Source organism: Drosophila guanche, unplaced genomic scaffold, assembly GCF_900245975.1.
Source record: "Drosophila guanche unplaced genomic scaffold, DGUA_6, whole genome shotgun sequence".
Classification (NCBI taxonomy): domain Eukaryota; kingdom Metazoa; phylum Arthropoda; class Insecta; order Diptera; family Drosophilidae; genus Drosophila; species Drosophila guanche.
In genome coordinates, this window is record NW_022995754.1 from 1293788 (window position 1) to 1321375 (window position 27588).

Sequence of the window (27588 nt, forward strand, 5' to 3'; positions counted from 1 at the left end):
AGATTTTTCCTCCATTTTAGTTGCATTTTTCTCTAATGTTTCTGCTGCTTTTATTTGCATTTTTTATCTACAATATTTAGCCATTATTCCTTGAGCATTCCAAGGCATTTAGCGTATGCCAGGGTATCCAGCACTTCGACTTCTAGCGCCTCTGCAGACAGCCCCTTTCCCTTTCCCATTCACGTTTTTTTTTTCTTCTATTTTTCAATTTGCAATTCAATAATTTGTACGCATTATTTGTTGCATGTCTCTCTGTCGTCTGTCAATATGCTTTTTATTGAAATTGATATAAGGAAGTTTACCGCTAGACGATGACGATGGTCCCTCCTCGATCGTGCAACATGGATCGATCGCCCGCAGTGGCTTGTGTGGCACGCAGCAGATCATTGACTTGACGCTTGCCAGCGGAAATAATTTAGACGCTTGCAAAATAAGTTTTGTTTATGCAAAAGGAATATATGTACATGCAGATGCAGATACAAAGATACATAAGTATCTGCGTATGTCTGCATTTTATGATTGGCCTTTAATTAAATGACAAAATATGTGGCGAGTCGTAAACAAGAGTCGTCGCAGAGTGGAGGAGACAGCTGCAGAAACATGAATTATGCCACTAATTGAGGAACGGTGTGGGCCTGAGGCACGAACCACACGACGACTCACACGAGCAACAGGAGACGGATATGCAAAACCGGGTGGTGTTGCATTTGGGTTAATATAACACTTTAGGCCATCAAAAAAATGTGCCGGCAGCTCCATCAATTGAGAGGAAATGTTGAGGATCCCCTAATAAACATTAAGAATCAAACTTACGGATATAGAGGCAGGAATCAGAGCTACACTGAGAGAAATTATGAGTCTTTTTTAGATTTCTTAAGTTATTTTTCAGGCGAACTTTTTGTTGCAAGATTTTTGTTATTTTTGAACGTTTTTTTAAATGGTTTTCTTCCTGTGTTTGCATCGAGAATCCATCTACCATTAACAGTGGGAGAAATCAGAGCTACACTGAGAGAAACTTTGCTTTTTATTTAAGATTTCTTCGAAGCTTTCTTGGCAGATATTTTCATAAAATTAATGCAATAATTGTCAGGTTTCTACTTTTCTGCCAGTTCTGGCCTCACCTAGTTGGCTCTGCCACTTAGACACTGAACGTCTCTGCCTGCTGCTAATCTGTCTCTGTGGATTATCTCTGGGCGGGCGGGGCAGGGGCAGGAAATGGATCTTGGGTCTTGGAACAAGTTCAAGATACGCTCAGACTTCAGGCCGTGTTCTAGATTCGCACACTGTTGGCTGTTTGTTTGTCTGGCCTGGCCCGGCCAGCAACAATGTTGCAGCAACTCGTTTTCCACACACACACACGCCATGCCACATGTCGATTGGAGACACAGTTAGTCGTAGTCTTTTGCATTAGTTTAGTGTAATAAACTTGACTGCTTTATAGAAATGTTGCAATTTAGTCAACAACTGTAGTGCTTGAGTGCCACCTGCCTCGCCCCGCAGCCCCTGCCGCTGCCTGCACCACCTGGCCGGCGGCAGGCCCCTTTGATAGAAAGGCGACACAGAGCCACAACAGATCCCACAATCAACAGTGGAGCGGCGTGTGCTGTTATCATATCTTTCACTTAAAATAAATAAAATTACAATTTAATATTATAACAACAGCGGGAGGGGGGCTTTTGCCACATGACACCACCCCCCGGCCAGATCTAAGCGCTTTGTTTCTCTTTGGAGAACGAAAGAGGGAGCCGCCACTCGAGTGCACAACACAGCAACAAATAGTCAATTAATTATTACACAAACAATTCTAAACGGTACAAAGAAAAGTTGGGAAATGCAATGGAATATTTGTATACCCTGTAGGTGACATTTTGTGGCCATAAAAGTGGGAAGAAAGTGTCCTACAAATACGCAAAATATGTGCAAAAATAAATGAAACAGCGTAAGCGTCGACTTTTGTTTGAATTTTGATTGAATTTATAGATCTACAGGAGCTTTTTGCTGCGGAAATTATAACTTCAATTTCGAATGAACAATTCTTAGTCTGCGCAAAGTTTAAGTTGCATTTTGTGGCCATAAAAACTAGAGGAAAGAGTCAACTGATGGGACTAAAAATACGATAATTATGTATAAAAATAAATAAACCAACCGTGCGTGGAATTTTTGTATAGTTTTCAACAAAAATGTGGACAGCAGATCTTTGCTTTGCTAACTGCAGCTTCGAGCTTGCCAATTTTTAATTTCTAAAGTAAACAAATAGAAATCTGTGCAAAGTTTTAGCTGTATTTTGTACACAAACAATAAGTTTATATTTGAATAAAACTACCAATCAGCTGCTGATCATTTTGCTTTTCCTCTGCTCATAAATCATCATACCCTCCACCGAAAAACACCCTTCCAAAGCAGAGCAGAGCAGAGCAGAGCAAACTTCGCTTCTTACGAAAGTGTTTTAGTATCAATTTGTTTTTTCACCGATCACCGCCGATCATATTTTTGTTGCCTCCCAAGCATGTGTGTGTGTGTGTGTGTGTGTTTTGTGTTTCTTTTTTGCGCCATGTCTCAAGCACATAATTGAAACTTGTTGAGATACAGATACCGATAGGACGGGGCCCTCTCTCCTGCCGGCACGCACTTCTCCCTTCTGGCGATTGATTTTTACCTATTTTAATGTTAAGTTTTTATTTGCCATGCACCTGATAGGCCAAACACCCCCGAGCCCCGCTGCTCCTACAACGACACCCGATCGCTGGTGATAATAATAATAATTAGTCATTTTATTGTTCGGAAAAAAATAAACTTGTTTTTAATTGCTTGCCAAAGGCAGTTGGGGAGACGGCCGATAAGGAGGACATGACTTGAGAAAATATCGGAAATTATACATACAAATACGAAAGTGGGAGAATACATATACGAAAACTAATCAGATACGTGGAATGAATAGGGTGGCATGAATGCCCTTAGAATATGTCAGTAGATTGAGATTGAATGGAATTTCCATTGGGAAATTTCCTCCTCCATCCACACGCATTTCATTTGAGTGTAGCTCTGCCGCTGCTGCCGCTGCTACATTGTTGCAAGTACATTTAATATTTGCAAAAAACATCGCAATCACATTGTTCCCATTCGCTCATTTAGTTTTAAATTGCGTGTAGTACAAGAAAAGGCAGCAGCAGCAAACAAAAACAAAAAAGAGGCAACACCGCGAAAGCGAGCTAAAAAGTTGGCCCATAATCAGTGCCATACAAAAAAGTGCAGCCGGAAATTGCATGTACATATAAAATTTTGGACCCTCTCTCCCCCAACCCAAAGGCATTCGGTGCAAAAATATTTTAGAAGGGTTTGTGCCACCCGCAAGCGGAACGGGCGGAAGCCCGGACTTTCGTGCATCATTCCAATAGTTGTTGCAGCAATAATGACCTCACTGCACTGCACTTTGCTGCCCAATTGGGCAAGTGGCACTCTCCGGAGACCCCCTCAGACTCTCACTCTCTCTCGTTGAGGCGCAGCCATCGCCTCTGCTATAACACCAGAGAGTTTATTATGTCTGCACTTGGGTTTATTTGCTTTTACTGCCTTTTGCTGCGGCGATTTGTTCTTTCGATTTATGGCAGGGTCTGTCGGTCGGTCGGTCGGTCGGTCGGGTTCTGGAGGAACGTTGGCGGGGCAGCCATCGTCTTCGACGCTCTGCGGCTCCGTTCTCCGTCTCTATGCAGCGGCTGCATGCAACATTGTTGCTGCGGCAGAGGGGACTACGACAACGACAACGACTCCGCCAGAGCCAGAGCCAGAGCGTGTGCAAAAGAGCGTATAAAACGTATAAATAAAAGAATTCAAATAAAATTTTTAATAAACGAGTTGCCATTAAATTTATACATTAACTATAATTTTTATAGTTGGCGACTTTGTTTTGTGTATAAGACACAGACACAGGGACACGGGGCAGGGGCATGGACATGGGGCAGGAAGACATCGTTGGACTGTGCAAGTGGTTGTGGCCAAACGAAGCAAAGGAAAGGAAAGGAAAGGAGACTTTAACGATGCAAACGACTGATTTTTTTTTCGACTTCATTGTATTGCATACTGGCAGTGCCCAGTGCCCCTTTTGCCCATTGCCCAGTGCGCTCTCTGGCGATCTTAATTGTGTTTAGAATGGCATCATAATGGGGCAAGCAAAAACCAAATTATTAATAAACTAAAAAACAATTTCAAGGCAGACCCAAGACATCTGCAACCAAAAGGATGGATGGATGGAAGGGCATCTGCTGGAGGAAACCTTTTGCAGCAGAAGACAGTCTAAGATCATTTGAAAAAAGATGAAACATGATTAACATGAAGATCTCTAGTGGAATCTACTGGCATATTTTCTCTCTTTCCTCTCTTTCCTCTCTTTCTCTCTTTGGCATGCCCGTTCAGCCAAAAAATGTCGTTCTCATGGCTCATCCGTTTATTTGTTTAGTTTTATTATTGACAAAAGTCCCCCTTCGACGACTTTGTGAATATTTTGTGATATTTTGTGACTCGAGGCTGGGTGGGGTCCGGATTCACTCTCCCCGCACTCCTCCCCCACAGCAGCCTTTGATCTTTATTAAATGTTGAATAAACAAATCAAAAATCGAGCAAACGCAACGGCATTTTTGGTATACAAATAAAAAGAGAAGAGCAGAAGAAAATAAAACCAAGCGAACATACAAAACAAAAACAAAAACAACAACAAAAACATAAACCGAACATGAATGATCTTGTGCGATCTATTACACTGCCCTTCCCTCTTGCTTTCCATCTACCCTGCGATCATCTGTGCTGCGGTGGTTCTTGTCTACCTCCGGACTCTCACCCTCACAGCTCATTTCTTATCGCTTGATCTGTCCCGAACATCAAAAACGCAGCAAAACAAAACAAAACATTTGGCAAATGCAAATGCATTTGGCTGCGGTCAGGGAGGGAGAATCGAAGACGAAAAGAGGGAACGGGGTTGGGGTTGGGTAAGGGCAAGCAGCGCTCCCCCACTCCCGCTACTCTCCCGCTGTCTCTGTGTGTAATCGTTTGTTTGTTCTTCCCACTCTCTGCCGCTGTCTCTGCTGCTAGTTCTTCCCCCGACTCTAGGCTAGTACCGCTATGCAGCGTAGTTCTCTTACCTCTCCTCCTAACTCTCTCTCCCTTGATGTACTTGCTCTCGGGTGACGATGTGCAACGTCGGTGGCGGCATTGCCGTTGACGTTTGGCGGCGCTTCTTTGAGCCTCAAGAGCAGCCACGGCGAGAGCAAGACAGAAATCTTGACAGAAATTTATAATTAAACAAATGCGGAGACGGCGACGACGGCTGTGGTGGTGTTGAAAAAATATTGTTCCATGGGCTTTTAACATGGAAATTTTCTTTTTACATTTTTCTCAACTGTCTTCCCCTGCCCATCCCTCACGCTCTCTCTCTTTTACCCTCTCTGCCTCTGTTTCTCCTGTGTGTTTATATAAACAAAAGCAATTTAATTTTGTGTTGATGAATGTTTGGTGTACATTTTGGATGGGTTTCTGGTATGGGTTTTACTAGCGGGGTTTTAGTTCTGCCTCTGCAGCTGGTATACACTTTGTGGTGGGAGGGTACTGTGATTATGAGCAGGGGAATTGTACGTACAGATTGGCCCTAGAGAAAGGTAATCGATTTATGATTTATGAAATGCATTTATGAAATGCATTCCATGAAAGATTAAAAAAAATAATAATTATTATAATGAATAAATAGTAATAAATAATAATAATAAAATAAAAAATAAATAGCAAGTAATAATAATTATAAAAAATATAAAAATTAAGATTTTTATTACTTATTTATTATTTTGTATTGTTTTTTCACGACTGTAAAGGATCCTATTCCATCTGCATTTTTCTATTATTATTTTTAATTTATTTCATATTTTTTCTTCTATTAAAACATGTCATTCTTCAACCGATCGCTCTCCCATAGGGTATCTGCATCTTCGTTATCCCAAACCCCAAAGAGATGTTCCTAAACGTTTGATAATTGAGCTGTAGCCTCTGGCTGTATCTCAATCCGTTTGGCTGCATCTCTGTGTCTGTGCAGCTGTATCTGTATCTGTTTCTGTCTCTGTAGTTCTTGCTGCCTCTAGCTTGTTGTTTTTGTTGCTTTTGTTGTTGCTGTCTTTTGGCGGGCGGCGTCTGATTAAAGAGCATTTGCGGCGGCAGGCGGCTGAGGATTGTTTAGTTTTGTTGCATTTTGTTTATATAGAAAATACAACCAAATACACATCCATCTACTTCATTTCATTTTTGTTTGTATTTATAATTTTGTGTGTGTGTTTTAAATCAGATTTTGGATATCCTAAATGCATTTTTTAGCCTCTAATCTCCAACCTCTAGCCTCGCTACCTCACCCTCTCGCTATCCGCCTCTCTCTCTCTCTCTCTCTCTCTCTGTCTCTCTTTCTCTCTCTGGGTGGAATTCTTCTCTGAAAACGAAAATCGAAAACAAAACTTTGTGAAATTTCTGAAAATTGCATTTTGCATCATTAACAACGCATTTGTCAAATGTTGCATACGCCTCGCATCGCCTCGCATCCATATTGTGCTGCTGCTGCTGCTGCTGCTGCTGATGCTGGGACATGGCATGGGGCATGGGGCATGCCCCAGTGTGTGCGTGTGTGTGTTAATGACATGCTCACAAATTCAAATTAACATTTTGCAGCGAACGAACATCGAAGAGTGATGTGCGCACTGTGCGTGCGAAAAGTCTGCAGCCAGCGGCAAAGTTCAAGCAAATAAATGCAAGCAAATAATTGTCAAAAAATGGGCAGAAATATTTGCAAAAGAATTTCCCCCAAGGCTGGGGCACAAACTGACGCCTGGCACTGTAGCTACATTTGTCATTTTTGATCGAGCATCAAGCAAACAATTTAACTGAGGCGCCCACGCACCACCCACACACACACACACACAGCCAGTGAAGTGTGGCAGTGGTGCAGCATGAAGCACATTGCATTCGGTCCTCGCTGGACAATACTAAAAATCACATCACAAATGCAACAATAATCGCAAAAACTACCAAAAAGCAACAGCACGAGACGAATGTGGGCAACAACGAATGACGATAAAGATGATGATGATGATGCACCCCCCAAATAATGATAATGATGATGTTGATGATGATGATGACGAATTCCTACGTATGACGTTTGAGTATAACGATGACATTGGCGACGACACAGGCCTCCGCCTGTACCCATGCCACCCACAATCTCTGTGTGGGTTGCTCCTCTCTTTACTCGCTCCCAACTCTTTCTCTTGGGTGTGCTGCTGATGCATTCGACATGCATGAACAGCAACGAAGCGAAGCGGACAAAAGTTTTCTGGTTTTCTGTGTACGTTCGGTTGGGTTCGGTTTGGGGTTCTGTGTGGCAGTTCCTTAATAGAATTTTTGAATACGCAAAAACACTTTCAAAGAATATAAATAATGACCATTCGAATTATCAGGCAATCGTACACAGGGAGGCAGCAGTTCTGTCTGTATTTGTGTGTGTGTGTGTGTGTGTGTGTGTGTGGCAGGAGGAGTTCGTAGGCCTAGTCCTGGAAGCAGCGATAACAATAAAACAAAAGACAAGAGTCTGGTGGGTAGGGTGCAGACATGGCCATACAAAAGCGTACTTAACGCAGAGAAAGATGACTTCAAGGGAGTGAGCAGAGGCAGGATTATTGGAGCAATCTCCTGCACAGAGGTAGGACTCCCAATCGCACTCCCCTGCCTACTCTTAGTTACTGCTTTCCCACATCTAACGCTGCCGCCCCTGATGACAATTGTCGTTAGTTTCGGTTGCTGCATGCAAGGCAGAGATTCAGTCTCTCTCCCTCTCTCTCATTACACTTTAATTTAATAAACATTTCGGCATCAATCAGTGGATCAATTAATGATCCATCACCCGCGGCGATCAATCGTTTAATTTTGGGGGCTGCAACAGAGGGCAGGCTGCATGCAACCACTGCCACGCACCCCAAAAAAAGAGCCAAAAATAAATCATAAATCGAGGCGACAATGGGGCAAGCCAAAGCCAAACAATCCACAGCGGCCTCTGCTCCATGCATTGACAATTACATGGGTGCCACCCCGCCACCCCGCCACCACTCCCCACCCCGCACCCTGCTGCATGTGTGTGTCCTGCGCCTATCATTACTTTCAGTTAGCCCCACACAGAGCGAGAGAGTCCACAGTGCACGAGTCCTTTTGCATTTCACAAACATTCACGCAAATTACGCATACGACAGGGGGGTCCAGAACGAGGACTGTGCCTGGACTGTGATTGAGAATTTTCCTGCTGCCATGCCTCCCATTGCAATTGGCAAAGGGGGCGGTGATATATTTTAGTTTTGTAGAGAATTTTGTAAATGCAAAAAGCGCCGCAAACCGTACGGCAACGTCGTCAACAGAGCGAAGACAATATCTATGCAACAAAAGGGGGCAGCAATGGTGGGCTGCTGGTTGTGGCATTGGTTGGGTCGCTGCAACCGCAGTTGGCAATATCCGCGACAGAATGAATGACTTGTTGTCCACGTTGCCGCTTGCCTCAATCACAAATGAACACGGAGGACGAACCTCTGAACACAAAAAGGGTAGTAGAAGCAAGAAGAAAGCTGGAGAAAGCTGGCAAAAGGCTCTTGGTGGCTCTTGTCTATGCATATGGAATGCAAATCGAAAAACTAAACAAAAATACACTAAAAAGATAAGCAAGGAAGGAGAGTAAAGTAGAAGAAGGAAGCAACACACAGGGGCAGGGTTGGAGCAGGACTGAGTGCCGGGGCAGTACGAAAATTGCATAAGAAATCAAAATCAAATCAAAATTGTCATAATAAAACTCGCATATAGCCGGCAAATCCCATACTTTATTCAGTAGAGAGAGAGAGAGAGATAGGAGTGGGAGTGGGAGTGGCAGGAATCTCTGTGCCAGTGCAGCATGCAACAACCTATCTGTGAAGAAGAACTGCAGCAGCAGCAGCAGCAGCAGCAGTAGAACAAAACAAATTAATAGAATTGTTAAATGTGACAGGCAAATGTGTGGCAACGTGTAGGAGGCAGCAACACACACAGACAGACACACAGATAGACAGAGCCAAATGGGAAAATGGGTGCACGGGGCATGGGGCACGGTTGCATGCTGTTGCATACCGTCGTATATATGGATTTGTCGTCTCGTTTCGTTGGGTTTTCTGGCTGCGTGGTGCATACAAAAAGCGCAGACAATGCGATTAGTTGTCGTTGAGGCACATGAAGGAGGCACAAACAGGGCAGCGGTTAGGTGGCGGTGGCAGGCAGGCCAGGAGCCGTTCCAGGAGCAGGCAGGCAGGACACGAGAAAACTAGACACAGAACGCAGAGGCAACGCAAAAACCAAATGACGAATGACATTTTATTACGGCACCCCAGAGGGGCATGCAACGCACACGGACACGCACATGTCGAAATGGAGTTGAGGCTGTGCCGCCCCCATGTTGCACGGACAGAAACTCATCTTGTATGCAAACTCAAAACTCAAAAATTCCTAGACAAAAGAGTACACACAGATGCAGGAGGCAGGCAGCAGGCAGCAGGAGGAGGGCAGGAACCCCGAACTATAGGTAGGCAAAAGGCTTGGACGTCTGTTGATGAATTGGGGCCTAGGACCAGCCTCCAGGAGGAGCAGCAGCCACGGTTGGGGCAGGAGGCAGCAGCAGGTTGCCATGCCAACTGCCATCAGAGTTGGAGTTGCAGTTGCAAGTTAAATAAATATGAGTTCAATTTTCATTTCGACCATGCCACCATGCCACCATGCCCAGAGTCCCGAGTCCTATGTCCATGCCACACACTCTCTCGCTCTGTGTGTGCGTGTGGCACCTGGCAACGTTGTTTTTATTGGCGGTTTACTGACCTGCGCCAACGGCAACATCAACGGCAACACACACGCAGCCAAAAATCCTTGCCACATTGCGCATACGACACGTAGGCGGACTGCCGCCCTCCTGCCTCCTGTCAAAATGCGTGAATTCATTTTCGATTGCTAGTTGCTGCCACCTCCTGTGATACAGAAATGAGGCAAAATGTTTGCATAATGTTGCACCAAAGTACAGCGAAGATCTCTTTGAGAGATCTCACGACCGATAGTAAGGGTCCAGCGCCAACGAATCACCGTTTCCTGCTTGCAACACAAACACAAACACACACTGAGTTACACACAGATACAGAGAGAGGAAGAGGGCTGCAGGGGCAGAGAAACGAACAATTACCAAACATCATTTCCTTTGAACATATTTATTAAACCTCTGCCCAAAGCGGCACAAAATGATGCACTGAGAGAAATTAGGGAGTGGATTTGCTTGCGCTAAGATTACGAATGATTGATTGAAGCTTTAAACTTACCGCAGTAGATGCCACATGGGGAGCAGTTGCAACAAAAGCCCAAAAATAGCTGAAATAAGAAGAATTTTTTGGTTTTTATTAAAAAATTTAGGTAAAAATTCTGAAGTTAACATTTTAAAAAGCAGAAAGTGAAGCACGAATAATTATGACAGCCGTAAATCAATAAAAATAAATTAGTATTTCTCATAATATATACAAAAGTTTAAATAAAGTTAAAAAATAAAAGCAATATAAAAGTAAATGCAATACAAAAATATTAATCAAAGTAAACAAAAAATTACTTCCATCAAAAAATAAAATTAAAGTTGCTAAAAATAATTTCAAAATAAATATGTCACATTTTTAAAACAATTTTCATGAATTCTCTTCAAGTGTAAGCCTAAGCGCTTTCTTGGGGCTAAGCGTCGGAGTAGTGGCAGTGGCAGTGGCAGTGGCAGCGGTGCTGCTGGGAGTGGGTGCATTGGTGCATTGGTGCATTGGTGGATGGTGGATCGTCTAACAATTGCAAATGAAGTCAATTGCTACTGAATGCAGCAGAAATGAATGCTAAGGCAGCAGCAGCAGCAGCAACAAACAGACAATCAAACAGCAGCAGCAGCAGAGCGGACAAACAACGGACAAACAACGGACAAACATATGATGTTTAAAGTTTAGTTTCACTTCCCTTCCCCGTTCAGGCAATTCGACTTAAAAAAGACATTATACTCGGAGAGAGACAGAGACAGAGGCAGTGCATATTGGTAATAAATATTTACCTAGAAGTGGAAACGAATGCGCAGATACCTGGGGAAAAGCTAAGCTAAAAAGAGCTGCGATAAGTGGAAGATCTCTACACAAAAGAATATTTGTGGGCCAACTTTTGATAGAGTCTCTGGCGGCTCCCTCCGGCAGCGCTTTTTCCAGGGTATTCCCCCAATTATGTACAATTTCCATGTTGCTGCTGCCACAGTAGCTGCTGCTGCTGCAGCCATGGTTGCCGCGGTGCTGCACGTTTTCTCATAGGTTGCAACCTGCAAGCCGCGCTGCAGCCGCTCCTTGGACTTGGTGGATTCTGATTCCGACGCCACCGCAGATGACGCGTCGTGTTTCGTCGTGGGCGATGCCACGGAAAGCACGAAAGAAAGAGAACAAGAGAACAAGAGAGAGAGGGAGAGACAGAAATATATATATTTTGGTCAGCTACTGTGCCACACAGCGCCAGGCCCTGTTGCAAGCTGCATTTGCATGCCTCGTTGGGCACGTCGTTGCTGCTGTTGCAGCTACAACTTCTTCAGCATCCATCCTGACTGAAGATTGTGTGTGGCTATTGTTGCATGCTCTACACACTAGTGGGTGCATGCCACAAGCGGGCCACAGCGGGCGCACAACTCTTGCGCTTGTGGCTGCCACAAAGTGTAGCTCTTGCTTCGTTTTTCCTGCCATTTCTTTTTCTCTCTGTTTTTGGGGGGCGATTTACGGATTTTTGCATATTGCTGCAACTTGTTGCATGGCCACAGCAAGAGCGGCGCTGCAAGGGGTGTGTGCAGGGGGGCTGAGCGTAGCAATTGTTCAAAAATTGTTTTCCAACTGCTACCGCATGCAAAATATGTGTGTAATTGTTTTTGATATAAGTTGTTGCAGCAGTGGCAGCAACAGCAACAACAACAAACGACTACAACGACGTTGCACTAAAAATGTGGCCCATTGTTTTGTGGCATGATTTGTTGTTGTTGCTGTGGCTGCTGCTGCTGCTGCAGCCCCCAGCCTCCGCTTGGCCCGCATTTATTGTTAATATTTTTCGCATATTATGGCTACATGTGGCGTCCCCTCTTCGTCATATGTTGCAAGTCTCGATTTGGACATTTCGGAGGCTGCTCCCCCTCCTGCCCTCCTGCCCGCCTGCCCGTTGCACTTAATCGCTGAATGTTTATTATAGTTTATTATTTGTACCGCTCCAGCGACAGTTGCATGGCCTTTGTTCTTCGTCGACGTCGTGTATTTGCTTGTAGCCCCTGGCCCCTGCCGCTGCAACCCCTCAATATTCGGGGGCACAATCAAGTCTCTTTGGCAGTCAAGTCTGCAGCGGAGCACACAAAAATGTACACAAAATTTGACCTTAAATGTCTTCTAAGCTCAAACATTAATTTTCTAGAATTTATTCCATACATTTTCCAGCTTTCTTCCTTATGTTTTCCAGCTCTGCAGCATTGGAGTAAGTAAAACTCTTGCAATTGGAGCGTTTTTTCCTAGATATAAACTCTGCTGCCTCTGTCAATCTCTAGCTCAACTCTCTCTCTCTCCTTGCTGCTTGCTCACTGATCAAACGAATTATTCTACAAAATTTGTTTTGTGCCATTTAAAATGGTTTTCCATTCAGCGTTCCACTCGTAACAAGTTCCTGCCTCTGCCTCCTGCCTCCTGCCTCTAACTCTGGGCAGAGTCTGCCTCCTGCCTCCTCCAGCTACATCTCTCCTGCTGCATAGACAGTAAAAAACAACTACAGCCGCGTTTCCGCGTAGTACGTTAAATATTTCCATTATATTTTCTGAAGCATACAAAATATTAATTTATGTTCGTTCATATTTTTTTTCGATTTTGGTGTCCACTGTCGAATGTCCGATGGTGTGTTAATTTTCATTTGATTTATTTTTAATGTCCAAAGCAGAAGAGAACTCAAGCAAATGGATGAACGACTCTCCCTTCCCCTCTCTCTTTTTTGGTTGTTCTTTTGCAAGGCTCGCGCGCCAGTCCAAAATCAAAGCACAAAAACGCATCCCACACAGACACAGAGGACACCCTTCTAAGCCTGTTGGACTCGCTGCCACATAGATAACACACACACACACACACACACACACATACACAGGCAGAGGTGGAGCATGTGCAGGGCTACCTCATACTTCACCCACCCCTGTTGTCCTGTGTTTGTGTCAGACTTTTGCCGCGTACTAGAAAATCAACTAAAAATTCGCGAAATTTTTTCGCTGCTGCTGCTGGACGACCAGAACCCCCTCGCCACGAGCAGCCTCTTGCAACATAGCAATGCCACTTCCCTCTCCCTTCTCTAACTTCTTCCTTTTGCCCTTTCTTCTCGTTTAATTTTTTAACATTTTGCATATTATTTTGTTAGAAACGCAGTTGTTGTACGATGGATGTGTGTCCTGTCGACTCCCCACCCCCGCCTCACCCCCTCTCCATGTGTCAAACATGCTGTCTGCATGGGGGGGGGGGCACGAGGCATGTGTGGGAGTGGAAGTGGTAGGATTTTGCAGCAAAACATTTGCCAAAAAACATTTTTTATCAAAGCCTTCAGCTGAAGCTTCAGTCAGGAGGCAGCAGCAGGAGGCATGAGGCATGAGGCACTGTAGCAAGAGGCATGCCACAGCTACGACATGACACAACGCATTGTATGGTTGGTTGGCAGGGGGCAGGGGCAGGGAAATTTGAAACTCAATAGACAAAAAATCGACAAACAATCACAAAAAAAAAAGAAAAGAAAAGAAAAATAAAAGAAATAGAAAAAGAAAATACATAAAAGTGTGCAGCAGCAGCATGCCTCCTGCCTCCTGCCACATGCCACTCTTGCCACTGGAGATTTTTTCTCTGCCTGCCTCCTGTGTGTATATGGATTTTCGCTTGATTTTTACTGCACTCAGGATTCGGAGTAGCCACCGCCTGCGACTCTGTTCGGTTGCCTTTGCCTCCTGTCTCCTGTCTGCAATTTCCCAGCTTTTCCCCTTTTTTTTTTGTTTGCGCCTGTCGATTTTTCTATGCCGACGCATTGCGTTTGTGTGTGGCACATGGGGCACCGTGTCCTGTGGCAATAAAACTATGGCAAAAAACGCATTTAGTGTAAGGGCCGAGCCACTGACATGTGACAGAAGAGAGACTCCCTGCCTGCTGCTGGCTGCCTGTCTGTTTGTGTTTTGTCTCCACACTGCAGATAGTAAGCTGGCAGCAGCAGCATGGAGCATGGAGCAGGGGCATGCCACTTGGCCATGGAAACCCCTTCTGGACAGGCACACACAAAAGGCTCTCAGAAAAGAGAGTGGAGGCAGCAGCAGCGCATCCAAAATGGTTACATGTTGCCTGCAAATTGTTGCAGGTTGCAGTTGCAACTACTTTAAGGGACCAAATCCTAAAAGGTATCCCTCCCACAAGTTCCTAATGCCAAAAGCGTCTCAGACAGGGCCCTGTCCTGGGCCCTTTCCCTTTTGAATTTCTCTTTAATTACATGAATTCGCTGCATGTTGCAAGGCCAGTTAATGCTGCCACAGGGCACACCCAGCAATGGCAGATTGATGGCAAAATAAATGCAAAAAGAAATCCCGAAAATCTCTCTTGTGTTTCCGTTTTAATCAGTTGCAAATGCGGCACTAATTAATGTGCTTTGTGCCCCATGCGCCACGACTCGAAAGCAAATAAAATGTGCAACAATTGCCACAAAGAGCAGAGTTAACAGTGGCAGGAGAGTGGCAGCAGCAGCAGCTGCAGCAAGTGGCACGGCAGTGAGTGATAAAAGTCTGCCCCAACACTTCCCTTCCCCCCTTCTCGGGCTAAATGCGTGGCGCTATCAATTACACGCGGATTTTTGTCCATTGATGTGGCATCCACATGAGCGGAGAGTCGGGTGGTGTGGGTCTGGCGGCATGCAACCACCTGCAACAGCTTTATGTTGACACGTGCAACATGCTGTTAACACCGCCAGCAGAGCCTGCAACAACAACAACAATGCGTGTGTGTGGGCGTGCGGCTATGTGTGGCATGCAACACTTTCGCTCTCAAACGCATTTCGCGTGAATTGCAAAAAAAAAAAAGGAAATCAAAATAAAAGAGAGCAGCCGCTGCATGCATTTGTTGCATGCCCCATACTCTGTGTCGTTCTGTGTTCTGTGTGTGTGCTGCAGCAAAACGCACTGTTGCATGCACCAGTGGCAGCAGTGGGAGCAGCAGTGGCAGCCACCGCATGACAGCAGCACTTTTTACGTGCTTTTTTTTTTTGTGTCCTCCTCCTCCTGCAGCATTTGAGTGTGTCTGTGTGTGTGTGTGTGTCGCTTTTTCACACACAATTTGTGCCGCAGCGACGCCGACAGCACTGCCAATGCTTGTGTCCCTCTCTCTGGGTGTGTGTGTGTGTGTTTGGTTGTTGCAACACGCTGCTGCTGTGTGTTTTTGTTGTGACATTTAATAGCCACACACACACACAGAGACAGCAGCTAATAGTTTTCCCTGCTGCAACATTGAAATTTCATTCATAAAACGATGGACTTTGAATGCCACTTTGAAGGCCACTGCAACACGTAGTGACCCACGTGCACATTGCCACCTACTGTGAGGACACAGCTGATTGTGGGGCAATTGGGTTTTTTTTTCCCCTATTATGAGCAGAGGAAATAAGCAGCCATAGCTCTTGGAATGGATGCAAAAATGTCACTTATCTATGGAAGATTTAGACATAAATAGATTATATTTTATATGGAGTTAAAAACATTAACAAAACACCAAAGAGGGAACAACGATTTTACGACTTCTTTACGACAGCTGTGTCTAATTTTATCGATATAGAAAATGAGATAGAATATTATTTTAGATACTCTTTGCATAAGCAACAACTCTCCCAAAGAACCTCAAATTGAAAAGGTGCTCCGCATTCTCCACTGATAGTTTAAAGCTACTTTCCAACACAAAATTGTCCATCTGACAGCAGTTTTCATTGCCAGAATTAATGGTATTCTGGGACGCAGAAACATCTCTTATTAATTCAATTCAAATACTTGTACAATTTGTCGATCAATTCTACAGTTTAACCATCGATTTTTTATTATTTTCATAATTTTAAGTGGATTAGAAATATAGCTCATAGCTCTTGGCACCTTCAAAGCATAGAAATATTTGAGAAAAATGTCTGAATTTGTTGAAAAAATGCAACTTGGACATACTTGAGCTTTAGAATTCCATTCAGAATATCTTTGCTGAATGAGTTGGGGCAACTTTTAGTCTTTTCTTGTCTCATTGCTTTGAGCAGCAGTAGCACTTCCTAAAGGTGCCGTAGAACCCACTTCTGGGCGGAGAATTAGTATCTAGAAAGTTGTTCAGCCTCAGCTTGAAATATTTGTCTTCATTTTAAATCCGTAAAATTCAATCAACGCTTCAGCCCCGAGAGGAGTACGTGTGAATATTCCTGGCAGCCAATCATTGTGTCAGTGTTTAGTCGGCACCCAAAAAATAAACGAATGTCAATCGGGGCCATGCCATCAGGCAGGCAGTCCATCCAACGATTTGCAGCATATTCCCCCACCAATCAGCAGTCCCCTTGCACCACTCTCCCCACTCCCTCTCTGGGTGCATGTTGCATGTTTTCATCGCGATGGATAAAAATCAGTTGTTGGAAAAAGCCAACGCTGTGAGGTAAGCCACAAATTTGCGGTCAATTGGGTTTTTCGGCGGTCGTCCTGTTGCCACTGCCTCCAGCCACCAGCCACCAGCCCCATGGCCCATGCTGCACACACAATGAACCAAGCACAGTGGCAGGCAGAGCTGCTTGTTGCATGTGCAACAAAAATGCAGCATCAACGCATTTGACCAGAAAAGCCAGCAGCACAGGGGGGGGAGTGAGGGGGAGTGTGGGGCATCTTCCTCTTTATTTTTTTTGCCCAATGCATTTTCACACTTCAACAGCGGCGGGGGCATGCCCCACACCCACCAGAAAAAAGGCGACACGCCGCGTTGCATAAAAAGTGCAACAATTCAAATGGTGAGTAAAAATGGGTGGGGGGCGCAGGGGTGTCTGTGGGCGTGGCAAAAATCGAGGGGCGCGTGCCCCAAAACAAAAACAACAACAACAAGCAGGCAGGCAGGCAGGCGAAAAAAATCACCATGCAACATCAACCGCAAACAAGCGGCCATCCCCGGACACCCCCCTCCACCCACCCACCATGCCACAGGGGAGTGTGTGTGTGTGTGGCAGGCTGGACGTGGCCGTGGAGTGGCAAGTGCAGCGTCGATTGAAATCCCTAATAATCGCGTTGAATGCACTTCGCCACCCCTGCCCTGCCCTGCCCTGCCCTACACTCCCCTCCCCCCTCGCGCATCGGTGGCACGTTAAAAAAAGCAAAACAAAAATCCAGGCCGGAAAAAATGCAAAAATTGCGAATCGAGTGCTTGCCCCCCATGAATGTGTTGCAAGTGCTGTTCGGGGTGGTGGTGGGGTGATTGCATTTGCCGCTATAGGGGGCATGTGTCTAGGCCACGAGGCATGAATGGAAATGACCTTCACTTGTGCCGTGATTTTTGCATCGTTTTCTTTTTTGTTAGGGGGCAGGCAGGACATTGATATGCAGCGCAGGATAATCGCAGGACAGGCGCCACAGCAGTGCAATGAAAGTGCAACACCGGGGGGGCAACTCCCTTTTTTTGGGTGATTTTTTATCGCCCGCCTACTGGCTGCCACCAACTGTTGAACACACACACAGCAACCGTTGTTGCAGCAACAACAGCAGCCGCAGCAGCACTGCCGTGCAACACACTCTCCGGGTGGGGCATGGGGGGGGGGGGGGGGGGGGGGGGGGGGGGGAGGCGCGTACGCACGACCTTGACGCGTGTGCCGCATGCTGAACAATCGAATGGACAGCGAAATTGGTGGCATCATCATCATCCTCATCAGCTGCCGCGGCGCTTTTTTCGCGAGGGCTGCTGCTGTTGTGGCACGCAGTGTGGGGACTGGTGGCAGGTTGCACTTCTGTTCTGGCTGGGCAACGTGCAACGTGGCGCTTTTTTCGGGGGGGGGGTCGCGTGCGTGGCGCTGCATGTGGCATGTGGACCCCCCCAAACCCCAGTGCACTTTTTTTTCCCCTCTGTGTGCTGCAGTTGCAACAAATTTTCATTCATGCTTTTTGTGCGTGTGTGTGTGTGTGGCACGCGTGTGTATGCGTTTCATTCATGCCTAGGAATGTGCCACACACACAGATTTCCTTCCTCCTGCTACTTCTTTAGCTGCTGTGGCGAAGTTTTCTTCAAGCTGCTCCCGAAATGTTGCAGAAGTCCTCGTGTAATCAGCTCCTCCCCCCACTGCAGCTGCTGCTGCTTGGTGGGGGGTGGGAGTTCAAACGATTCCCTAGACAATTACGAATGATTTTTCCCATCTCTCTCTCTTCTTCTGCTGATTTCGTCGTCGTTGGTTGCATTGTCAAAACATCGCACGGCGGTGGCAATTAGCAGCCCTGCCTCTCCTCCCTCCCTCCCTCCCTCCTTATATTTTCTTAGCTTTCTGCCTGCAATTTCCCCTCTCTCTTTATTTTGTTTTTGTCATTTGTTTGTTGGTTTTTTTTAATTAGTCTGCGCACAAAAATCTTTTGAGGCATTTTTCTTGAGCAACAGAAAAAGAACTTCAATCAGGGAATCAGCCCTGCCCCTGCCCCTTAATGAGGCACATCCCCTGGGTTCGTGTGCTTATTGTGATTCCTTTGGAATTATTTCAGAGAATTATGAGTGCAGCAGGCAGCGCAGGATTAAAGTCTGCAAGCGGGGCTTTAAGGATGCATTCGAGTGGCGACTCCCAAGTGGATTCTGCGTCACATATGCGACTCTGCCTCTGCGCCTCTGCCTCTGGCTAACTAATCCTCTCAATGGCCCCGACAAAAGTGGATGCAGCTTTTTGCTGCCCCTTGCATTGACCACATGGCCCCCACACACAGCCCGAACAACTTGCAACAACAGACAAACGACAGAAGCCACCGAGAAGCGCCGTCTGACGATGCTGCTGCCTGCCTGCCTGCCTACCTTCTGTCACACACAAATACAATAATAAAAATAGCCAGTCGCGGCACAGCCACAGCGACAACAGGATACCCAATCGAGGAGACTCGAGCAGCTAAGGATCTCCAGGAAAAGTGAAAAACTGATTTATCGAAAGAGAATCCATTGAAAAATTCCATTTAAAACCAAAAAATAAAAGATTTCAGAAGTTTTCCTTCAAACTTGCACCAAAAGTGGAGATTTTCCACCAATCTTCCACATAAATCGCTCAAAAATAAATCTAGAAAATCTCCTTTGCCGCCACATAGTCCCCATACCCGCTCCTAAAACACAGAGTATCTGGCAGCAGAAAAAAGAGTAGGAAATTATTTGCCTGCGTCTGGCACTTGAATGCCAGAGGGGCTGGGGGGAGCGGAGCGCACTGAGGACGTGGCGAAACTAGAGGCGTTCATTTGTATATAAATGAATGAAGGGGCACAAGCACAAGAGGCAGCAGCAGCAGCAGTGGAATGAGTGGGTGTGGCAGTGGCAGCAACAGCCAAAGGAGCGGCGACAATGCCGCCAAGTGGAAGCGGAAGCGAGCGACGCAATGCAATCAAATGGCGCAGCGCGCAAAATCTACAAAAACACACATGCAACGCACACATGGGGCAAGGCGGCAGCAGCAGCAGATGGACACCATGCAGCAGCAGCAGCAGCAGCAGTTGAGAGGGGGCACTGAGGGGTGAGTGCTGCATAGGCTGGCCAACTTGCAACGCACGCGAAAATCTTGCCAAAGGGCCACGGCACCCAATGACTGCGACTGGACCTCATCCTGCACCTCGTTCTGGTTCTGGTTCTGTTTCTGCTGCTGCGACTGCTGCTGGTCCTGCTGTTCGTTCTCGGTACAGTTGCGTCGTCTAAGCCCTGCAACACACGAGGAAGGAGCAGCAGAGGCAGCAGCGGAAGGCAAAAGGAAGGAGCAGGCAGCAGCAGCAGCAGCAGCAACAGAGGAACAGAATCCTGCCCCTGCTCCTGCCTCTCTGCCCCTTTTTGACCATCTCTCTGGGCCCCCTGTTTTCGCGTTCGTTTTGCCGCGTTAACTGTCCATCAATGCGGGCCCCCGCCCACTCAGCCAAGGAGGCAGGGAACCAGCACTGAGAGAAATTCACTGGCAAAGAGCAAGAACTTTGTTGAGGGAGAAAGCCGGAATGCAAATTGAGCAAAACAAATATTAAAAAAATATTTTTTTAATAACAGAAAATAAAGAAAAAACATCTAAGATACAAAAAATATATTGTAACAAATAAATTAAATACAAATATTTATTCCCAAAGATAAAAATTTGCCTAGATACAATCTAAAAGTATATTTTCAGACAAAAACAATACCAGAGGATCCTTAGAACCGATCAGATTCAGTAAAGATAAAGTATCTTCAGCCACAAAAAAATGTACAGAATTTTCCATAGGCTCAAAAAATAAGAAAAAAAATATTTGCATGCCCAAAAGCAGACAAAAAACGCAACAAACAATTTCTAGAAATTCTTCAGGCGAAATCTAAGGCCGAAATATGACCTTAACAAAGGATTCCTCAATTAAAGATCCACTTTCTATAGGATATATTCTTTTCGCAGAGCCAAACTCTTCCCCTGTAAAATGTCCCTTCATATTCCGCCGGTTTCTGTTTCTCCATGGCTCGACCTCCTGTCTATCTGTTGTGTTTGTGTCTGTGGCATGCACCCCTCTACCCAAGACCCAAACTCCGCTGCAAAACGCCACTCCTCGATATGTGCCACACACACTCCACATGCCACACTCCACACTCCGCACCCGCTAGTTGCTGCCCCATGCCCCAATCCAATCAGACAGCCCAGCGGCGGCATCGTTAGCAACGCAGCAGCGGCGATGGCAGCAACATCGCGACGTTCGAGTCCGAGCGGAGTTCGAGAGGTCCTGCCTGCGCCTGCATTTCAAAGTTCGTTTCGTGGATTTTGGTACGAAACTGCAACCCAACCCCCCAAGGCCCCCGCCCGGCTGGTCAGTCAGCCTTTAGCTTCATCTCTAACTCCAGGCAGGCAGAGGACTCTCCCCCTCCCTTTTTCATTGCCTCTCTGCTGTGTTTGCTGCCTGCTGCTGCTGCTGCTGCTGCTTCTGCCGTGTGTGGCCCTCGGGGGGCGCTACGTTTTATTGCGCTAGGCATTTTTGCATATTTGAGGCATCATCGCTCATCGCTTTTGTGTGTAAGCCAACTTTTAGACATTGGTGGAAGGTGGACAAAACAACAACAGCGACCCCGAACCTCGAACCCCAAGCAGCAGCAGCAGCAAAGGGTTGTGCCGCTTTCTCTGCATTTCTCTAAGCTGCAGCCGTGGAGGTTTTCCCCCCTTGTCCACCGTTCGTTGCTGTTGCTGTTGCTGTTGCACTGTTCTATTTGCCGTTTTAATATGCAACATTTTTTGCCGCTGATCCTCCCCTTTGGGTCGTAGTCGAGCCACACCCCAAACCTTTCTGCCTTTGGCGCTTCCTCAGCTGCTGCTGGCACACACTTGTGTACGTTTGGTCACCTCGTTTTGGTTGTGCTACACTGCAAAAAATGCAACACAAGCTGGAGCTTGAATCTGATAAATTGTTGGAGATTTTTCCTTGCTTTTCGGTTACAAAAAACTTAAAATGTAAATGGAAAAATTCAAATTTTCAGCAATTTCAGCAGCCTTTCACTTAGGTTAACTTTCTGTGCGCAGCTTACATTTCCCTACTCCCATTTATTAATCAAAAAACTTAACTTTTTCGCAGTGTTTTGAGCCAAGCCACGGGGTCAGACAGTGACAGTCGACCATCTCCCAGTGTCCACTAACACCACCCCGCTGCCACTCCATGCCACGCCTGTGCCACTCGTTCGGCGCCTCTGCAACTTTGTCTCTTGTTTGGTTCAAATGTTGTCATCTTTTTCCCCCCACACACGCCGCAACACCCCACGAAACCCCACTCCGATTGCCACTCTTGTCGCATAGGCTTTCGTCGCTTTTTTGGCCAGCAGCATGCGTTGACCTCCCTCCACATCAACATCCGAATCCCACATCCATGTCCTCCTGCCGCTGCTCTGTGTGTGTCCGCGTCATCGTTTTGCTCGTCAGCGTCGTCGTCACCAGTTAAATACATAAATTCTCGTATAAACGCGTTCCTCGAGCGGGGGGAATGTGGCCCCGACATGCAATCAAACAGCTTGGAAAATGCGTGCTTGCTGCATGCTGCATGCTGCAGTTTGGATGTTTCAGTGTTTGATCCAAATTCTGTTTGCTATTTGCTGCAATTCATTTGTTGCCAGCCGAGTGGCAGGCGACAGAGTGGGGCAGGCACGGAGCAAGAAGGTGCAGAGGGGTTGAAGTTTATCTTTGTATAGAGGTATGCAAAGATTTTCTTATGACTTATTCAAAAGCATGCAAAAGTATCTTTGGGCTCGAAAATTAACATAAAAGTATCTTTGGAATGCCAAAAAGCGTCTTTAGATACCTATAAGAGTACCAAAACATCTTCAAATCAAATTAAAATATTAAAATAAATTATCTTAAGGAAGGAAAAGAAACAAAACAATTTTCAGACGCACAAAAGTATCTACAGACAGAATCTCACAGAAAAATCTTCATTCCAAAGCGCTGCTTAAGTAATGGCAAAACTTAAAGTATCTTTATCTAAAACGTATCTAAAGCTGTATCTGAACACTGAAACAAAGTCTCTTCACGTCTCCCCCCTCTCTGTGTGTATTTTTTCTCCATCAAAAGTTGCCAAAGTCAATTATGGTTGAATGTCGCGCGTTGATCGGAACAAAATACATTTTGATCACATTGTTGCCCACCTCCCTAGCCTCCCCATCCCTCCCCTTACTAGATGCCATGGCCATCGACTGAGGGGGGTAGACCCCGCAGAGTGAGCTTTGGCTGTGTTTATTATTATAATGTATCCCCGAGATGCCGCCATTTGCCAGTCACGAAAAAATTATGCATAATTTATGACTGGCCGAAGCAGCAGCCTTGCCTCTCCGCCTCTCTCTTTCCTACCTTTGCCTCTAAACTAACTCTCTCTCTCTCTCTCTCTGTCTCCCTCATTCGCACTCTGTGGGTACGAGTATCTTCATCTCTTTCTGGCATATATTTTGCTGGATTTTTCGTATTTCTTTTTATTTTTTATGCATATTATAAATGCGCAAGGCAAAAACAATAATCACAAAAACTACAAATGCAATTCAAACACGAACCTGCACACACACAAACACACACACACACCCACTGTTGTATAGAGAGTCGCGAATATCTGACCAGTCTCAGCCCTCAGTCGGCCCCCTCTACCCCCCCACCCAACAGACTTCTCGGGCAAGAGCGAGAGAAAAAAAGAAACATCTAAAATAGTTGTTGGCCAAAAAGTGCAGGCATGCAGAAAAGAGAAGAAAACGTAGCGACGGCTCGCTCTTCTCTTAAGCGCAAAAGAGAGCAGACGAACCGAAACGAAAGACTGCGGCGAATTCATGCTGTCGTCGCTAGTCGCTCGTCTCTCATCTTTTCCGTTTCGCCTAAGCATTTGTTTACAATCAACGACGACGATGGCGACGCTGACGTTGCCGCTGACTGCGCTGCCTGTCTATGCTGCTGCTTCTGCTGTTGCTGCTGAGAGCGAGCAAACTGAAGATTGAAACAGGCAAGAGAGAGAGAGAGAGAGAGAGAGTGAGAGCGGGGGACGGTAGGTGCATGATTGAGTCGGTGGCAGCCAGCGAACGGAACTAATTAATGAAGAATCTTTTGCATCGCAGAATCTATGTCTTTGCAGCAGAGAAAAGAGCGAAAAATAAAAAAAGCTGAAAGATCAATTTTGAAGTAAGTCCAAAGAGCCTTAAATTATTACCAAAAATTCCCAAAAATCACCTAAAATTTCCTTTATTTTCCCATTGAAAATTACTCCTTGCACCTTGCATCCAACAGACAACAAAAAAGGTTTTAGGCCTAAGCGCCGCCATGCCACATTGCTCTCTGCATTTTGGGGGCAACTTCCGTTTCCTCACGCACACTGAAACACACACAAACAGAGCGAAGAGACAGAGGGGCAGGCACACGCATCTAACGCGCGTTGAATGTGCCTCTTGTGCCTCTTGTGGCACTTGTGCAAGTTGCATCTCGCTGTTGTAGCTGTATGGGTGGTGCGCCTCTGCTGTCGCTGCCGCTGCTGTTGCTCCTCATTTTTGGGGGTTGCACGAAGGCCGAGGACGAGTTCGAGTTCGAGTCCGAGTCGGTGGCGCCGCCACCGAGAGTCGTTTATCCGAGCAAAGGAATGCGAATGCGAATGCGACTGCGACTGCAGCGGCGATGGCGTTTTGGAGCCGGCGTTTTTTGGCGCCTCGGACTGACTGCTGCTGCTGCTCTCCGCATCCAATTTTCGTGTCGTTGCTGCTGCTGCTGCTGCTGCTGCTGCTGCGTCGCTGCCTGACTGCCTGCCTGCCACTGGCTTTTCCTTCCTTTCAGAGCGTAGCGGCGGAGACGACTCTCGCGAACTTTGTCGCTGGCCTGGCCCCAGCCTGCCTCAGCGAATTCGCAATTCGCAATTCGCGGGCACAACAACTACAACTACTGACACAGGGCAGAGTTGTGGCAGTGGCAGTGGCAGTGCCAAAGGCAGTGTGGCAGCAACAGACAGAGCCACCAAACACCGCGTTTCAGGCACCGTCTCCCCATCATCATCATCATCGTAGTAGTCGTCGTCGTCGTAGTTGTCGTCGTAGTCGTAGTCGTAGTCGTCGGAGTCAGAGTCGCCGTCGTGGACGTTTCGTAGCCGTCGTGTGTGCCGCATGCCTCTGCTTCTGCCTCTGTGTGTTGCCGCCTCGTCTGTGCCGTGTGCCGTGTGCCTCTGCCTCTGTCTCTGTCTCTGCCTCTGTGTGTGTTTAAGTTTGTTTTGAGTTTTTCCGTATCGAAATGTGCAAAACGATTTCAGTCTAATTCAGACGCTCGTGCTGAGAAGACTTTTGGCCCTGTTTGTTGGCCAATACACACGCAAACGCAAACGCACACACACACACACACACACACACAGACACACACGCTCACGGGCAACCGGCATTTGCCATACGAAACATTGCAACAGAACACAGAATAGTAGTGTGTGGCAGGCACGAAGCGAGAGTCAGCCCAGACCAGACCAGAAAGAGGCACCCAAAAAAACGAATTCCCAGCAGATGGGTCATTAACGTACTACGTAGTGCGCGTAACGTAACGTAACACACATACTACACATAGATAAAGATACATAGATACATTTATAAAAGATAAGAGATACATTTAGCATTGCCTTTTGGCAGCCCCGTCTTGAGTGCAATGTGAATGATAAACGCGCGGTTAGATCAATCGTTAATCGATAAACGATCATCGATAGTTCGATATCGATAGATCGATAAACACTCAAAATGGCCTCACTGGAGGTGAAGCTGGAAACACTGGAAGCAGAAAGGGGCGGCAGCAACACAGACAATGAAACGCAATCGAACGTCGAGCAGGCACAATCCGCCCAAAGGCAGCGCAGCGGTGGCACAACATCACCCCGGGAGGGCGGCAGCAGCAGCAATCGAAGCTCCCCCACAGAAGATCGCAGAGGATCGGAGGAGAGAGGAGGAGCACCAGCTGCAGCAGGAGCTGGACAGACAGTAGAGGAAACAGCTGCAGGACTCGGCGGACGTATCGGATCATCACCTGTGGCCGGTTCACCCACAGCCTCTGTCCCTGGCTCGCCCCCGTCCACACCCTCGTCGCAACAGTTCTGTCTGCGGTGGAACAACTATCAATCGAACCTAACGACGATCTTCGATCAATTGCTGCAAAACGAATGCTTCGTGGATGTGACACTCGCCTGCGATGGCCGCTCCATGAAGGCCCACAAAATGGTGCTGTCCGCCTGTTCGCCGTACTTCCAGACCCTTCTGGCGGAGACGCCCTGCCAGCATCCGATCGTCATAATGCGCGACGTCTCCTGGGGCGATCTCAAGGCCATTGTGGAGTTTATGTATCGCGGGGAGATCAACGTCAGCCAGGATCAGATCGGTCCGCTACTGCGCATTGCGGAGATGCTCAAGGTGCGCGGCCTGGCGGATGTCACCCACATGGAGGCTGCCACAGCAGCAGCAGCGGCAGCCGCCTCGGAGGCACGCGACTCCTCCCCCAAGGAGACATCCCACCGCGACAGCTCTGTGGAGCAGAGGGAGGCCGAGGAGCTGCTGGCCTTCATGCAGCCAGAGAAGAAGCTACGCGGCGACTGGGACTATCATCCCGCGTCCTCGGGCCAGTCCAGTGCCGTCTCCACGGCGGGTGGCAACCTCGAGCTGCGCCTCTCCCCGCTGGAGCGACAGCAGGGGAGGAATGTGCGCAAGCGACGCTGGCCATCGGCCGACACAATCTTCAATCCGCCCGCCAGTCCGCTGAGCAGCCTGATCGCCGCCGAGCGGCTGGAGCTCGAGCAGAAGGAGAGGGAGCGCCAGAGGGACTGTTCCCTGATGACGCCACCGCCCAAGCCGCACTCGCAGGTTGGAGCAGGAGGAGGAGGAGGAGGGGGCACACCGAGACGTCTCACTCCCGCCTTGGAGTCGGCCATCCATGGCCTGGATATGCCCTCGCCAGCGGCCACTCCTGGCCCGCGATCCTCGCGTGGACTTGCCCCCAGCCCGCAGCATCACTCGCAGCAGCAGCAGCATCAGCAGCAGCAGCAGCAGCAGCAGCATCCGTTGCATCTGCCACCTGTGCCTCCGCATCACTCGCACTCGCAGCATCTCGGACTGTCGCCCGTCTCCTCGCAGCATGGCGTGTCCTCCGCGGGCGCCTCTCCGGCTGGGGACTCGCGCTATCCTCTGGGACCCAGCGCCGCTGCAATGGCCGCTGCCATGGAATTGAGTGGCCTGCCACCGCATGGAGTCGGTGGAGGTGGGGGAGGTGCCTCTGCAGAGCCACGCCTGCCGCCGCCACCGCCCCATCATCATGGTGGCGGATCACAGGGTGGAGGATCGGTTGGCGGCCCCTCGGGCTCATCGCTGGCCGACGACATGGAAATCAAGCCGGGAATAGCGGAAATGATACGAGAGGAAGAGAGGGTAAGTGCAACCAACGATCATTCTTCTCTTTATCTATATTTTTCCGCCTTCTCTTAATACACTTGTGGATCATTCTCTTAACTGCCGCTCTCTTTACGTTTTCCCATTTCTGTCCAATATTCATTCACAAAATTCAAAAAGAGCGCGAATTCGCCTCGATCGTGCTGCTGCTGCTGCGCTGCCACCGCGCTGCTGACTCTCTCTCTCTCTCTCTCTCCCCCTGATATTCGCCGCTACACAATCTGCCTCTTGGCCTCTCTCGATCGTTTGTTTTGATTCACGTTTCGCGCGCCTTTCGGCTGGGAGTTTTATTTCCGAATTCGAATACGAAATATTCTGCCGGCGGCATTTTGCTGCCTCTTTTGTGACGTCA

The 27588-nt window shown here is 47.2% G+C and overlaps 1 protein-coding gene and 1 long non-coding RNA gene across 5 annotated transcripts in view; one reads left to right on the forward strand and one right to left on the reverse strand.

Moving 5' to 3' along the window:
* Positions 1–3998: 3998 nt before the first annotated feature.
* On the reverse strand, positions 3999–27432 carry LOC117589345. The gene is made up of 3 exons (XR_004574207.1): positions 27413–27432; positions 23158–23163; positions 3999–4096 (listed from the first exon to the last, which is right to left on the reverse strand). It is a non-coding gene; the product is annotated as an uncharacterized LOC117589345 (long non-coding RNA).
* Positions 25006–27588, forward strand: part of LOC117589342 (protein bric-a-brac 1) — a 67110-nt gene continuing 64527 nt past the window's right edge. For all 4 annotated transcript variants that reach the window (XM_034281200.1, XM_034281201.1, XM_034281198.1 and 1 more), the window contains exon 1: positions 25006–27215. In XM_034281200.1, the coding sequence (XP_034137091.1) occupies positions 25545–27215 (1671 nt within the window). In that variant the 5' untranslated portion in view covers positions 25006–25544. The remainder of the gene's footprint in view (positions 27216–27588) is intronic.